We start from the raw sequence: 17,154 nt of genomic DNA, 5'->3' as shown, positions 1-17,154 counted from the left end.
CGACCCAAATTGACAAATCGGAAAAGTATTCTATTCCATCACGACAATGCAAGGCCACACACATTTTTGGCCCCCCGCAAAAATTATTGGAGTTTGGTTGGGATATATTGCCACATCCACCATATAGTCTTGACCTTGCACCATCTGATTACTTTTTGTTTCGATCTTTACAAAATTCCTTGAATGGTAAACATTTCAAATAATGATGATGATGTTAAATCGTACCTGATTCAGTTTTTTGCTAATAAAAGCCAGAAGTTTCATGAACGTGGGATTATGACGCTGCCTGAAAGATGGCAAAAGGTCATTGATGAAAATGACCAAACATTACGGAATAAAATTATTTAGTTCCATGAAAATCATTGTCTTTAATTTTGTAAATAAAATCCGCAATTATTTAGTTATCAACCCTATAGTTTATTTTTCTAAAACAAAAATCATTTATATCCAAAATTAGAGCTTTGTGCAAATTTTTAATTTTTTTTAATTTAATTTCAGGAATGCAGTTTTATAGAGAATTGAATTTGAAATAAAAAGGGCAAATTTTAAGTCGCTCAAAAACCAAGTTAACTTTTGACAATTTTTTTGTTTTGCTGCGATCTTGTGAATTTTCTCAATATTATGGATGAGCAACTTTTTTCATACGAAAAAGAGCAAAATTAACTGAATTTTTGAGCCAGTTGAAACCTCATTACAAACTGCTTGCTTGATTTTTTTTTTCTAAATCTGAAAAAAAATGTTTAAATATTGATGAATATTCTTTTTATCGGGTGCCCTTTTGGCTACATGAGAACTACCGCCATCAATAACTATGGTTTGAGAGCTGAAAATGATCAGCTGTACTGACATTTTTGTTCATTAAAGTTTGTCAAGTCTTCATGAACCTTTTAGCACCAGAACTACGCTTGCAAATTGGGAACTTTTATTTTGAAAAACAAAATTAATCTGTACGCGTACTTCACGGAGTACTTCGTCCGTTTTACGTGCGGTTTATACGCTGGCGGCCTCATCGGTCCTTATTTCTTTCGAAATGTAGATAAAACGGAGCTTTACGGTGAACAGAGAGCGGTGTCGAGCCATGCTGATTGAATTTTTGTTTTCCAAAATTAATCAGCTAATCAACGATGATCGACGGCATATGGTGCCAATAAGACGGCGCAACTTGCCATGCAGTGTAAACCATTTATTGCGATATTCAAGCCACAATTGACGCCATGTGGCCAGATTTGTGCTGCAATTCAAGGAATTTAAATCCGTGCCAGAGCTGAAATGAAGTCAAGAGAGTGAACCCTGCACCACTGCTGAGTTATGTTTGCCCCGTGGAGGGGTTTTGAGTTATGCTAGAAAGTAAATTCTATGAGCCGGGGCACACAGCGGAACTACGATTTTTAAGATATTGCCAATGTTGACACATGGGCGACTACCTGTGAAAAGATTTAGGGAAGAGAAAAACCCGTCTACAGCCATCCAGTGCTATTGGTGTAGTGGAGGAGGGAAAAGGGATATAGGCTGGAGAATTTCTTCAAGCCATCCCCAAAGGGCACGCCAAGGAATCTCAAGCGCCTAGCCGCCAGAGCCGGACATTTGCAAAGAAAGTGTTCCACAGTCTCTTTCTCTTTAGGATCCCCACAGCTTCTGCAATAGGGGTTGTACGGAATTCCAAGCTTCTTCGCGGGAGAACCGTTCACCCAGCGGCCAGTGAATACCGCAATTAGTTTGGAAATTAAATGGCGGGGGATTCCCATCACCTTAAGTGTTCTGTTTCTATCGTATTGGGGCCATAGGGTTTTTGAAATAGCACACGATGAGACAGACCTGTCTTGCCTTTCTTTTAGAAAAAAATTGTGTAGTTTCCCTTTAACAACGGTCAAGGAGACACCGATGTCTGAGAAGGGGACAGCTGGAACCGGTTCTGCCGATCCCTTCCTGGCAAGATCATCGGCAATTTCATTTCTCTCTATATTCCTGTGCCCAGGAACCCAGATAAGGGAAATGTTTCCTGCACGTTCGAGATGTTTGAGTTTCTCCTTACAGGAGTTCACGAGAAGAGAGCTGCAACAGCGACCCCGACGCATTTTGCATGCCTGCAGGATCGCGAAGACCTCTGCTTGAAAAACGCTGCTCGTTTCCGGCAATTTAAAGGAGACTGACACGCTGGGGGAATTAGAGTAAACCCTCGCTCCCACTCCAGACTCCATCTTGGATCCGTCAGTGAAAACAGAGGTATCTACCATATATCCGACTCTCCCCTCTTTCCACTCTTGCTTGCTCGGAAAGATAGCCCTAGCACAACCCTCAAAACACAGTTTGCGGATGGAGAGATCAGTGCGAAGTACAGAGAAGGAAGAGGAGATCTGCTTCAAGATGCTACTATGTCCTACAGGAAGTTTTCTCCAAAGGCCAATCTCCTTCAGCCTAATAGCACTCTGAGCGGCAAATGACTTAACCTGCAGATCCACAGGAAGTAATTGCAGAATAACGTTGAGCGCAGCAGTGGGACATGTTCTATGTTGACACATTGCCCCACAAAAATTACAGATGTGTTGCCACCGAAGCAAATTTCTGCCAACTCTATCACAGATTAGGGATTTTGGAGATCTTCTGCGATAACCAAATCGTATAAATTTGTTTGGTGTCCTTTTATTTCACGGAGAATAACTTCTACTCACAGAACCAAATTTATTCATATCGCATACCAGCGCACCGGTCCGCGCGCATCTTTCCGCTAAATGCGACATCTGTGAAGCCAATCGCTTTTGTTTTTGTCTGTAAACAGCGTAGCACTGGACACTGATTAGCGCTTATGTAGCCTTCTGAACTCTTTTTTTTTTTTGTAATTTTTCTGTTAACTGCTCTAGCTTCTTAAGCCCGTTAACATTCCAAGTGTAGAACTTACAACAATACGACATTCCGACACCCTTAGGTTTAGATTTAAGTTGGAATGGCTGATGAAGTTTATCAGATTTTTAATGTCTACGCCAATTACATTAGCAGCCGTAGCAAACAAGTAAGAGCCAAGATGCCTAGATATCAATCCCGCCAAAGCAGGACGCTTAAGGAAAAGGTGCTGAGATGAGTCCACTTCAACCTCCATACATCCGTCGCAAAAAGGACTCGAGGTAATTCCAAGTCTCGAAGCATGCATTCCTCGCTCATAGTGTCCTGTGAGAAAACCCACGAGATTCGAGTGCTGAGGTTTTGTCGACCTAGTGTCACCGATCCACATGTGACCAGAAAGGTTTCGTAACCTTACAAGTTTGTGTACTTGCCCAACGCTAGCTGAGTCGGCGCGAAGCCCATTTTCCAGGGACAGACCGCAGGTAGTCAAAGAGATCCAAAATCTCTCCCTTCACCAGGAAGTTACCAGAGGTCAGCTCATCTGCCTCACAGTTTCCTGCGATGTCGCTGTGGCCAGGAACCCACAGGAGGCTTATGTCAAAGAATTCGGACGCAGTCGAAAGTTCCGATTGGTATAAGCGAGGGTATACATTGATCCGTTGACAGGGAGATGAACCTAAAGTTTCTAAGGATGCTTGAATGCCCATAAGTGAGGTTGGGCCTATAGCTCGAACCCCTCAGTCTGATTGCGGTACGTGCAGCGGCAATTCTGACTGCAATGTCTCCTACGAATATCCCAAATATGTACAAATTATATTATAAAGGGTTTTTCAATAAGAAGTGTTACTTTGGTATTCAAAGAAAAATGCTATTTTTTAATACAAATGATCGGATGTTTATTTCATTATAAAGAGGAAGGTATGCCATTAATAGTGGAAAATAACATCAGGTGAATGATCATCACGACCCCGCTTGCAGGACAATATCCTTTTCATAAAATTTTCCATAACCGAATTGCAAAGTGGCTGCCCTCGATAGCCTCATGAATTCCATCTTTGAGTTCTTGAATCGACAGTTGTGCAGTTGACGTAGACTTTCTCTTTCTCGTAGCCCCAAAGAAAAAAGTCACAAGGTGTTAAATCACAAGATCTCGGTGGCAAACTCATCTCTCGATAGCGAAATCCATTCACTTGCTTACCTGTTATTGGAAAACCCTTTATAATATATTTTATATTTGATGGCGCATTCAAAACGCTTAGATACATTAGTGAACTTCGAGATAGGTATATAATTACCTATATCACTCCTATTGCCGCTTTTGGATATAGGAATCGGAAAGTAGCTTCTTCCAAGCATCAATGAATTTTCTAAAAGATAGTGACTTATTCAAAATTATTTCCCACCAGATCCCTGGCAATTTTTAAATAAAACAGATGGATAGACCATGAAAGTCAGTTTGGGGGGAGAAACTAGCTTGGGCGAAGACCATCAAAGTCAGTTTTGGGTGGATAACAGTTATTACTTATATATCCACAATTGAGAGGGAAAGTGATCCACAACCGAATGGGGAAAATTTTATATAATATAAAGCAATAGTAAAAAGCAAGAGTAAATATTTTCTTTACATTTACTACACTACTAAGATAAGAAATAAAAGAGCGTAAGGAAAAGTCGCTTCAAAACTTTACCCATTTTTTCAAAACTTTTTCTTTTGATAATCATTTTATTATTTATTTCGTTGTACATATGGGAATATAATATTATATTTATTCCCCCCAAATACGCTTCTAACACTGCAAGCATATGTCAGTAAATATCCACAACTCAAGTTCTTTATGATGGCAACAGCCGGGAGCGTCCAAAATCGATTTTCCCCAGTCCGCCGACCTGACAACGACTAGCAAATATTTCTGAACTTTAATGTAACAACACACGAAGCAATTGAAATTTTCAAAGCGGAAAATGTTCTTCGTATACGCGTCCGCTATATGACCGTCAGCATAACTACTCTAAATATGTATGGGATATGTACTTACATGAACATACAATATGTTTGAACATATGTCACGTATACGCCATGTGGACTTTGGTGGAAAATACACATACGTTCCGCTCCACCTTTGTGCTTTTCTTTAGAGCTGCAACAAAATAAACTTGTTTTTGAAAACTTCGCAGAAAAAGTAGCAAAGAAAGGGATAAACATTAGCATCTTCCGTTGCATGCGTACATACATACATACATACCTACACTTATAATCAATTGCATTTCCGTACACAACTTGACAGCCAACTGGCGCCAGCCAACTTAGCACAACTCGGAACATGCAATTGCAATACCATGGAAAAAAGTGCTGCAGTAAGCAAATAAGCAATGATTTCAAAGAAAAACTCATGGCTAATAAAAATGAAAATAACTGTATAAAAAATTGAATCCTCATTGCTCTGTTTAAATCAGAAAAAAACAAAACGCAAATAAATAAAATGTATAAAAACGGAAAAGCAAGCGGAAATGAAGTGCATAAAAATGAAGGAAAATTGAAAATCGCATTTCCTTTTGGCACTTTCTGAGCATTGCGTTATGTGTATATGTATGTGTGTGCTCGAAATGGGGAAAAAATATGTACAGACGTATATTTCACAGAAATATTTTCACAAAAACATCTCAAAGCACTCACTCCATGCAGATAAAAATCCTATTTCATGCTGCAAATGTTGTTGCTTCAAGGCGAATGGAAATGTTGAGCCGCAAATGGCAGTGCACTCAGGCACTGTGGTTGAGTGTGCTACTAGATAGAGTTTAAAATATTTGCTTTTGGAGAATGCAGTCCATGGTAAAGCCTGTCATTTCCAAGTTGCAGTATGGTCAGTTTTCCAATGTGTCTGAGGCGTATGCAGGCACGTAGTTATATGAGAAAAAAAATTTAAAAAAATATTTGTATATATTTTTTTAAATGGATATATATGCCGCAACGTTACCCACATGAAATACTGTGTCTCATCAATGAACAAACATAAATATAAGGAAAAAATGGCAAACAACCCGATTCCCACCATTAAGAACTGAGCTTAATAAATTAAATAAGCCGCTCAAAGACAAATAACAAGAACTCCAAATCAAAGTGCTCCACACAAATTTATAACGAATTTCCGCTGACAAGAAATCCGAATATTCTTTTTGGAACCTGTGAGGTAGTGTGCCCGCGAAAGAAGACGATCGGGATCCCCTTGACAATCTGCGATCTACTCCTGGAAGGATGGGCTTTGCGTCAACTCAGCTAGCGCTGGGCAAGTACCCGAATATGTAAGGTCGCGAAATCCTTTCTGAATACGTTTGGATCGGAGGCGTTCGAAGGATATTCTGAGGATGATAAAATCTCAGCTCTCAAATTTTGTGGGCATCCTCATGGAGCACTATCCGAAGGGCATACATGCCGTGAGACTTGGAATTATTCGAGTCCTTTTTGCGTCAGCTGTATTTAGGATGAGTTGGAATCATCTCAGCACCTACTTTTTAGGAGTCCTGCTCTCGCGGGGCTAATATTTAAGTATCTTGGTCCTCACTTCTTTTCTGCGCCTGCTGACATAGCAGGTCTTGATATTAAAAATCTCATCAGCAGCATAAAGCGTCTAACTCAGCTGCAAATTAGTCACCGTTCATAGTCCACAAATCCTCGAATCTCTGAGCTGAAACTGAAAAAAAGCACCGGTTTTGACCTGTTAAACAGCTGAAGTTCTAAAAAACCGTATACCTACCGCTTTGGATAAATTAAGAATGGTCATGAATGCATTCATTTAAAATATGTGCCCTTGTAATGGAAATTCGTGGCTCAAACTCATTACTTCCTTTCCGGAAAACTTTTTGAGAAGTTATTTGCCACACGCTTAAACAAAATTATCGAGTTCAAAGAAGCCATATCTACTCACCAATTCGGGTTTAGAGAAAATCATTTTACGATAGACCAAGTGCATAGACATACAGACATACAGTAGGAGAAGGAAAAGTGTGTCTACTCCGCCATTTTCCTCATGGTCACACAGGTGTTCGCTACAGTCTAGCAGGAGGGACTAATCTACAAACTTAAAGCAATACTTCCATTTCAGTTTACAGATCTACTAGAAGCCTTTTCTCAATGATCAGTATTTTCGAATAAAGCTTAGACAGACATGGCCAAACATAAATAAAATTAATGCAGACCTTGTTCAAGGCAGCAGACTCTGATCTATTTCGTATTTGTTATAAACTGCAGATATTCCCGTTCCTGAATCCTGTAGGTGCATACTCTCCGTTCGTGAAATCGAGCGTGTATCAACTGAAAAACTACCAGCATCGATTGATAAAATAACGCTAGAATAGACTAGAAAGTGGCACATAAAACTGAAGGAAATATGAGCAGTACACGAAAATTTTACAAACAAAAAAATTACCTATGGACGGGCTATATTTTCAGTAAACGTTTCACATGCTAACATCCCAAAGTACTTGGGCAGGACGACAAGGCGCCAAGCTGAAATGGCAGGAGCATTTTAAAATTAAACCAGCTGAGCTGAATATGAAACACAATAAACTTCATAGGCTTATCGCTCGAAAAAAATTCTTATCTTACAAACAGGTTCTTAACCCTCCGTTGGGCACCCGAGTCTGGCCAGATTGACTTTTTGAGCTTTGGAAGTAAATTTAGCATATTTCTATTATATCTCCTCAAAACTTAAATTTTCTATCGATTAATGGATATAACCTTTTAAAACGGATCCGCAAGACAAAACAGAACGGGTGCAAAACCGGAGAGTTAAACTAGCATGGATCTATGGCATCCAGCTGTTGTTGTTGTTGTTGTAGGTCGTCTTCGTATAGTTCATCTAAAGGTAGGCCCAGGAAACATGCTGTTTCGACAGTTTGGGTCCAGAGGGAGAGGGGTGTTAGATGAGTAAGTTTTAAAGGGCATGTGAAAAGGAGGTTAGTGTCGTGCGGGGTACTTTCACATGCCGGGCATATGTTTGGTATGTCGGGGTTAATTCTGGATAAGTAGGAATTTAACCTGCTAAAGTATCCAGAACGTAATTGTGCCAGTGTTACGCGTACCTCAAGGGGTCGCTGGAGCTCTTTATCTGCGATAGGTGGTGGTTGGACTCAGTGGTCGGGAGGTTAAGAAGGTGGTGACAGTCTCCCGGTGAATGCCGTTTATTGACTGTCTAAACACTGTCAGGTCCAGTAGATTTTGGTCAGTTTTGTCCTGGATTTCATCGGCATAGTTTAAAAGGTGTCTTCTGACGTGCCTGGGGGCGGCTCTAGCTCCCTAGCACCCTACCAGGAACTGCTTGCTGAGCAGTTTGTTATGCTCCTTAACAGGTAGCATATTGGCCCCGTCGTGAAGGTGTTGTATTGAGGGCATCAGGAGGTAACCTATTGCTATCTGAATGGCAGTGTTTTGGCATGTATAGAGCTTTTCCCAGTGCCTGTCACTGGTTCCAGGCGACCAGACAGGCGCAGCACAGTTTAGAACCGGCCGGCCAATTGCCTTAAATGTCGATAGCAACAATTCTTTGTCTTTGCCCCAAGTGCTGCCGGCAAGCGATTTGAGGACCTTGTTGCGATTTTGGACTTTAGTGGCAATTGCGGTTGTGTGCGCAGTGAAGGAGAGCAAACTGTCGAAGGTTACACCCAACATTTTGGCATTGTTTACCGTCGGAATTGGTGACAATTTGACCTCCTTTGTCCAGGTGGTAAAGAGGGTCGCCGTGGACTTAGTGGGGGAAAGTTAAAGATTCCTCGCAACGAAAAAGCGAGAAAGATCAGTGAGGTAGTTGTTCACTTTGGAGTACAGGCCAGCTGTGGGAATGCTCAGCGAAAAGTAATGTTGGGATGATTAAGGGCGATCAATTTAGAGGTATCGGATTTTAAATTGAAATAAAACAATGAAAATTCAAATTTATTGAGTAATCTTTATTATTTTTGTGAAGAACCATTCATGACATTTACTTTTTAAAGATAATCCCTTTCGTAATTCGACCATCCGTAAACACCTTTTTTTGAATGACTCTCTGGAGGACTTCAGTCGGTATCTCGTGAATAACTTTAGAAATGTTGACCTCCAATGCCTCAATCGAAGCTGGTTTATCCACAAAGCATTTAAACTTTACATAAACCCCCTCTCCCCACAAATAAAAGTCCAAGGGTGTGATATCACACGACCTTGGTGGCCAATCTACTGGTCCAAGACGAGAGACAGATCACTCACCGAAGCGACGGCGCAGTAAATTCCATCTTTCACGGGCAAAAAGTCGTTTATCATGGCGCGATGGCGTTCGCCGTTCTCTGTTACATTGGCGCCAGCCTCGTCTTTGAAGAAATATGGGCTGATGATTCCTCCATCCCATTGGGCACACCAAACAGTTGCTTTCAATGAATAGCAAGGCTGTTCTTGAGTGGCTTTGGGTTGCTATTCAGCCCAAATGTGTGCATTGACGTAGCCACTAAGCCAAAAATGAGCCTCATCGCTGAAAAAATGTGTGCCCCAAAATGCGGATCTTCGGCGAGTTTTTTAAGAGGCCAACGATTGAAATTATAACGCTTTGGAAGATCGGCCGGCTTCAAATTTTGGACTATCTGTAGTTTATGCACTTTCGAACCAAGATCGTTCCGTAAAGTTGCCCAAGTAGGCGTCGATTTTTTCGGGTCTTCGGCAAATCTCTCATTTATAGCCGGAAATATTCTCTTCATTTCAGGCTGTACACGGTCTAATCGGTCGACTATCATCCAATAATGTAAAATTATTCTCAAGTTTGCCGATGGTTCGCCGAATAGTGCGTTCGGTGGGACGGTTATGCACGAAATAAGTTGGCCCGAGCGCGCGACGAACACATTTCACAGAGCGTCGATTGTACGATTTGTGAATGTTGAGGCGTAAGTCTTTCCAGAATAAAACGTCAATGAATATTTAAAAAAAGTATGACAGTAATGAATGAGTCAGTCAATGAAAATTTAAAAAAAAGTTTCACAGTAGTCACGCGTGATCTGTCAAATAACCCCTATTGGAAAAAGTACCTCCAATCTGATCACCCTTTATGTCCATAACCATAAGAGAGGTCTTAGGCTACCTTAGGCTAAAATTAGGCCAATGAAGTCGACTAGACAGTATCTATATTTTCCAGTTTCTAAAGCTTAATGAGTCCTAAGCCAAGCATTGCCTGTATTGTGCCAGATGAAAAATTAAATAAAGATGAACATTTAAAATATTTTCATTTGATAATATATAAAAACTTACTGTTCGTCTAAGATATACTCGTAAGCGATTCATTAAATAAAACCATGTTTTCTTGGAAGGAAATTTTTTAATACATTTTTAAATATTTTGTAATTTTTCTTATAAATGAAATTTTCTATATCTCATAGCACTCTGGCTTTTATGGCAAATGCCTTGCCTTACTTTAGTCCCATTGTGGCATTGTGCTGAGGCTTATAAATCTGTTTCAAGGATGAAGAATTGTACGCCAACAAAAGGAAAACTATAAAAACAACACACAAAAATATATTAAAACAACAACACACAACGACGCAATCAAATGCAATATAATAATACGAAAAACTTTAGCAACGCAACAAACGTAAATAAAAAGCAAAAGGATATAAGCGCACTAGTTTCGAGGGTCAATTGTGCCTATTAAAGAGCCGCATCATTCGGCGCTACAAACTTTTTACGCCCACTTCATTTTGCCGCTGCATTTTGGCCATTTGTTTGCGAAAAATTAAATGAAGCCGCAATTTCAATCAATTTAAAACGTAATTTTGTTTGTGAGTCCATCCCTTTCGGCGCTTCGCCTTAAAAAATAAGTACAGCGAAATTACCGAAAATTAACTAAAAAGCCCAGTTGCTTTTAAGTAGGAAGCAAATTATGTACGGGTAAATGATTGCTGAGCCCTAGCAATAATTCCTATTGCTGCCCGGTCCTTAGTTTAATGCCTCGTTGCTAATTTATTAGTTGAATGCACTGATTTCTCTATTTTCTCTTCTCCATTTACTTTAATCCGCAGCATCTTCACAGATTCTAACTAATTTCTTCCGTTTGTCTCTTCTTCTGCTTCTTCTTTGTATTTGCAGTTAAATGTCGCCGGTTTGTCGAAAGCATTGGTGGCTTACAAAGTCTATCAGACGATGTTTCGGGTTGTGAAAGAATCAGAAACGGTAGATAGCCGTCAACATTGCTTTCTGCTGCAGAGTTCTGGACATGAGCCACGCTATCTGAGCGTCGAAACGCGTCAGGAGTTGCTGCGCATCGAGAATAGTTGGAATGCGGCCATTGTGACGAGCGTAATTAAATTGGGCGTAAGTAATTTTTAGCTTGTTTTTTTTGCCAGTTTTCTGTTTTATCAGCAGGAATGTGTGTGTGTGTGTGTGTGCGTGTGTGTGCAGTGTAGGTGATTGTGCACGTACGATTTGGTTTAATACAGCCACTTGAAAATTTACACACAACCACTTGAACAAATGACAATTTTACAGTTTACGGTTATTACGGTTACTCTATTTCATGCCACATTTCTCCACAATGCAGGCAACAAAATCCCGCACAACTCTCCACATACATTTGCGGTTGCTGAAATGTCCTGAACACATACAGTGGTCGGTAAATTCGGTTGAATGTGTGTTTGCATACTTCCGTTGCTACGTAAATATGTATCTTTATGTGCGTGTGTGTGTGTAGATGCGTGGCCTTTGTATGCTTTCTCCTAGCCATTTGTGCAATTACCGGTCGTCAGTCACTTCAGCAGCTGCTCTAGGCAGAGCACATCATTGTCGTTGTGCCAATTTGCATGTTGGCCCGCAATTAGTGGCAACTTAGCCTTGTCTACGAAGTTTTGCTTATAATCACATTATTTTGCATTACTTTTTACGATTTCTACACACAACATTGAGTTTACCACGTGTGTGAGCGCTGTGTGAGCGGTGTGCGAGCTTTCGTCGTTGTGCGCTCCGCACCCATCCGCAGTCTGCTTATGTGTATGCGCGATTCCTCGCTGAAGCAAGGTCAGGGATAATATTACATAACTGGCAGATGTGCCAGATAGTAACGCCGCAGCACTGATTAAGTAAACAGAATGTAAGTAAAAATCAATACTTTGCGTTACAGACTTCATAAATTATTTGGTGGCTTTTTTAACCTAAACTTTAACGATTTCAGTAGTTCAACACCTTAAAATGTGCAAGAAAATTATTTAAAAATGAATGAATTATCATTTACCTAATATTCGCTTTTGCACGTTTTAGGTAAAATAATTGCCAAATTCTATAACGAACTGAAGGCTACACGTAAAATTACTTTCATTTTCAGCAGATCGCCTATTGAAATTTCTGGATATTTATTATAAATACATAGTTTAATTTTATTTTTTTTAAATACCTATTAACCTTTAAATATGTGTATAATAATACAGGGTCCGGGTCGAAGTGTAACCAATTAAAAACGCGAAAAATTTAGTTTGGCAAATTATTACATTTAGTCAACTCAGAGAACAAAATGTGTGAAAATAATATAAAATTAAGAACCAATTTACTTTTATTCGATATGACCACCTTCTGCCTTGACTATGGTCTTGAGACGGTCCAGAAACGAATCGCAAGCTGCCCGAATGGGACTTGCAGGTGTTTTGGCCCACTCGCGGACAATGGCTTTTTTCAGACCTCGAGACTGGTGAATCTGTTAGTTCGGACTTTGCTCTCCAAAATGGCCCAAAGAGTATAATCCATCGGATTCAAGTCTGTTGAATTCGCGAGCCGTTGTGCGGACATTACGAAGTTCGGAACGTTATTTTTTAGCCATTCTTGGTTCACTCGAGCTTTGTGAGACGATGCCGAGTCCTGTTGAAACGTCCATGGTCTGCCACCGAAATGTTTGTCTGTCCGGAATATCTTCCCGATAATATTTCGCATTTGCCTTGACGCCAGGCTCAATGAAATCGATTGGAGAGCGCCCATCTGCAGTTACAGCGGCCCAAACCATTACCTGTGGCGGGTGCTGCCTTCTGGTGGCCAATCGATGACTGAAATTCTCGAATGAACGGTCGGTCAAATAAACCCTATCGTTTTGGGAGTTTACGAATTGCTTAATGTGAAAAATTGTTTCGTCAGAAAACACAATATGCGGAAATTGGCCGCTTTCGGCTAAGCGAAGCTGCTTTGGTGTGAGATCATGCGCCTTCTGTATCTTGTAAGGCTTGACGTACCCATTTTCGGGTTAGTTAAGACTAAAGCTACGTGGTACAAAGGTATTTTCCCCACCAAGAAGCAGTTCAAAATTAAGATACGAAACTCTTTTTAATTCATTGTTTTGAAAGTAACAGAAGTAGCGTCACTCTTAGCACAATAACTCACGCACGAATGGATAGAACAGCATGAAATTGATTAATTAACAGCTGTCTTTTTAAGGTTAGTACTAACTGAAAAAGAGGTGAATGCATAGTGCCATCTATGTATGAGTTAGGCATGAAACTTTTGAGCCCGTGTGTCACATAGCAGAAGTAGAAGTTATTAAAAATACGTAATCACATTTTTACATCTGATGTAGTTCAAAATGTGAAATTTCAGATCCACAGCCTGAAAAACATAATATATACGAGGTGTGTTCAAAAAGTATCACCAATTTTGAATTTTCGCAGGTTACGTGTATTCGAATTTCGATTTTTTTGTGGCGATATGTTGGTACTCATGTCTCTCACTCATGCCGACGAGTTCGGCCAGTTTGAATATTCAGTTAATTGTTGACAGCTGCTTTGCTTGCACGCGTTTCGACTCGTCCTCGATTTTTACCTGTTCAAAAAGATGGGTCAAAGAGCCTGTATCAAATTTTGTGTGAAAAACGAAATTAAGTGCGCGGATGCATTCCGAATGTTGACTGTTTCATACGGAGAAGCTATTTTGGACCAAAGCAACGTTTATCAGTGTTACAAAATGTTCTCAGAAGGCCGAGAAGATGTGAACGACGAAAAGCGTGCCGGCTTGCCGGACGCCCGAGCACTGCAACAGCAGACGAAAACTTGGTGAAGTGAAGAAAGTGGTGTTGGCCAATGGTCAAATCACCGTTAGAGAAGTTGCTGAGGACCTAAATATATCCTTTGGCTCGCGATATTCGATTTTTTTCAATGATTTGGACATGAGACGGGTCGCCGCAAAATTCGTACCAAAACTGCTCAATTTCGACCAAAAGCAGAATCGCATGAACATTTCTAATAAGGCACAAGTGCATAATATCTCATGGGGATTACTTTGAAGGGGACAAAATAGATATTAATGAATAAATAAATATTTTGAAATAACCACGAAATTCGCAATACGTTTTGAACACACCTCATACATATATTTAGGTTTACACCTGTTTTCAGAATAATAGCAGGAAAGCTTCTTTTGAATTAATTTCTTTTGCTGTTTTATTTATATATAGTTTATAGCATAATTCACACTTTGTAAAAAAATTTAAAAAAATGTTTATCAGAATTTCAAAGTTTTTTATCAGAACTTTAAAAAAAATCTGGGTATGCAGCTAGTTTTATAGCCCATATAATTTGTTGTATAGCTTTGATTTTTGTTAATATTTTTGTTGGTACATATAAAGAAAGTTTTGAACTTTGAGTTATATGGAACTTTGAGTTATATGATTTTTGTTGTAGTAAGAGGCATGTTTTTATGAAAAATAAAAAAGTAAATAAATAGTGAAAACTTTGCAATATGCCGCGCTGCTTTACATACAGGTATATATATATTACTCGTAGTATAAAAGTAATTTTCGGGCAGCAACAAGTTGTAATAAATTTCTGCAGGATCAAGAAAAATGTACGAATCGCTGCATTTCAGTGCTAGACTTGCTACTTATGAATGCAGTTGACCCTCGACACAGCTCTCAAGGCTGCACTTATGTGTAAGTGCTGGCCACTTGGCATTTATGGCCAAAGTGTCGCGTTCTGTTTTGGTTGTAAATTTGTTTGGTTTTACAGTTTGTTTAGCCGAGCGTGAATAAAAGAGTTCTTATGCATTTATATTAAAATGCTATTGGTTATTTAGTAGTTGGCGTCAGTTCTTAATTTTTGGACTTTAGACATCGCCCGTTTTAATAAATTTGTGTATTGCAAATAACAAATACGAGTATTGAAGTAGGATTTTCGAAATTAATGGAATCGGATAAGTGAAATTTTGAAAAGTAGTAAAAAAGGTGTGTAGCTTAAATTAGCGTTGATTTGAATATATTTCAATGCTCATCGCACTTTCTAAGTAATGTATAAGGAAAGCAATTACTTTTAATAGAGCATAGATTATTTCTAAGGCTTAAAAACTAGAATTTTTTACATTATTTTTCAAATAACAAAATTTATAATTTGGTGTTCAATCTTCAGAATGGACATCGAATTCGGGAGCCGGTAGTCAGTCATAAATCACGAGTAGATTTAATTGTATCGCTTGCGGTTTCCTTTATTTGGAACACATTTTGTAAACGATTTTAAATTAATATCTCAATGAATTCAAGGCCTTAAGATATCAGTATACAATAGATTAGATCCCAATATCCATATAAGAATAAATGCGTTAGGGCGTGCGATAGTCATATCTTTGAAAAACCAAACGACTGTTATAGCATTTATGACGCTTCTCAGAATATATTCATATTGCCACTAGTTAGCGCTGAGGTCGAGGTATTTCGCAGACAATCTATGTATGACCTGTTTTGGCTCATATTCAAAATAAATCAGCAGCTAAAACACCAAACTCGTGAAAATAGGAAGACAGGCTTTGAATTAGAGGATGGCGACCAACAGTGGCTAATTTCATTCGTATTAACCGCTTCAAGCTCCATCCAATCAACTGCTTCTTCAAATGCGGCTGCCTTCGCTTGGAAAACAATACAGGGGTCCGGAAGCCGAAATTTGAGCTTGATGGGAAGCTCCTCGCAAAATCTCCTCTACCAACTCTTCCGTCCAACTTCGACTTAACTACTTAAATAAGCACAAATTTAATATAAAACGATTTTAAAGCAGTTTATCACTAAACCAACCAGAACGGTCAAATGACCGCTTTTGAGACTTTAATAAATTAAATTCCAGATTTTTATTATTCTTGAACTTACGGCACGACTTTTTCTATAATATATAACAGTTTAATTTTTCACTACATATTTCTCTTCTTCTTTCGTTTTTCCTGATAATAATATGAACTCCAATATGAACCGTTGGTAACTCACGAGGTGAGGAAAAATAGCGATCATTGAAATTAGATTACTGGCTCTGTACGCGGTATTACATATATTTTCGATGTGTAATAATAAAATAGGCTGCAAAGTTCGGGTAATAAACAAATAAAAATAGTAAATACTAATTTCTGCATATTATTAATGGTGAATTTTTCAAATACAAATTCAAAAATTTTGCCCTAAAATGTCAATGCAAAGGAAATTGCTGGAAGAAATAAATAATATTAGCGAACTATGCTCTGAAGTAGATGCAGATGAGAATTCTGGGAGCGGGGATCCCATTTGACACTGATCCCTTAGACACTCTGAGCTACATCCTATAATAATGAAAAGAATGAGATTGTTCTCCAGTTCCGAAGATGAATGTGAGAAATTGTAGAATGCTCATCGATATCGTGAGAAGGGTTTGAAGCTTAATATTCCATGTTTAACATCATCATCTGAAAAACGTATGTGTCCAAAATTCAGAGTTGAATATTGATTTAATGGGATATATACAGTTAGAACGCCGAAGAAAAGCGAATTTTCCAAAAAAATTTTTTTTTTTTTTATTTTATCTTTTAACTTATTTTAAGACTTAGTATTCCTAAAAATATTTATTTGTATTCTCAAAAAAGACGTTTTGCGTTGACCACTATGTCTCTGAACTGGATCCACTGAAATTAAAAAACCAACCAGATTTCAATAAAGTAATGTTAAGTATAGGAATTAATCGAAGGAATAAGCAAAATAAACTTTTTTGACAAAAAGGCGGTTTAAAAAAAAAAAAACGTTTTTTGACCAAAATTTCGGTCTTAAACTGTTTATAAAAAAAAAATTTATCGATAAGAAAAAATCTTCGATTAATTACTGAAAAATATATTTAAGAAGCTCTGTTAAAGTTTGAGAATGTTGGTCATCGAATTTGAAAACACCATTTTGAGAAAAACGCAACTAAAGTTTGACTTGTACTTTAAAGCACTCTGAAACGTCTTTTCAAACTTTGCGTGTAACTTCGAAAATATACACCGGAACGATATTAAAATGTGTATTCTTAAATATATGTATGTACATTAAGAAAAATAAATAGATTTTTTGAAAATTCGAACTG

The 17,154-nt window shown here is 38.7% G+C and overlaps 1 protein-coding gene across 2 annotated transcripts in view; it reads left to right on the top strand.

Moving 5' to 3' along the window:
- The window catches only part of LOC128866683 (gamma-1-syntrophin), a 157,645-nt gene that overhangs the window by 116,749 nt on the left and 23,742 nt on the right, over positions 1-17,154 (top strand). For both annotated transcript variants that reach the window (XM_054107588.1, XM_054107587.1), the window contains one exon: positions 10,934-11,158. In XM_054107588.1, coding sequence (XP_053963563.1) covers positions 10,934-11,158 — 225 coding nt within the window. The remainder of the gene's footprint in view (positions 1-10,933; positions 11,159-17,154) is intronic.

This window comes from Anastrepha ludens, chromosome 6 (genome assembly GCF_028408465.1).
Source record: "Anastrepha ludens isolate Willacy chromosome 6, idAnaLude1.1, whole genome shotgun sequence".
Classification (NCBI taxonomy): domain Eukaryota; kingdom Metazoa; phylum Arthropoda; class Insecta; order Diptera; family Tephritidae; genus Anastrepha; species Anastrepha ludens.
Note: the sequence above shows the minus strand (reverse complement) of the source record. Positions and strands in the feature narration are given on the sequence as shown.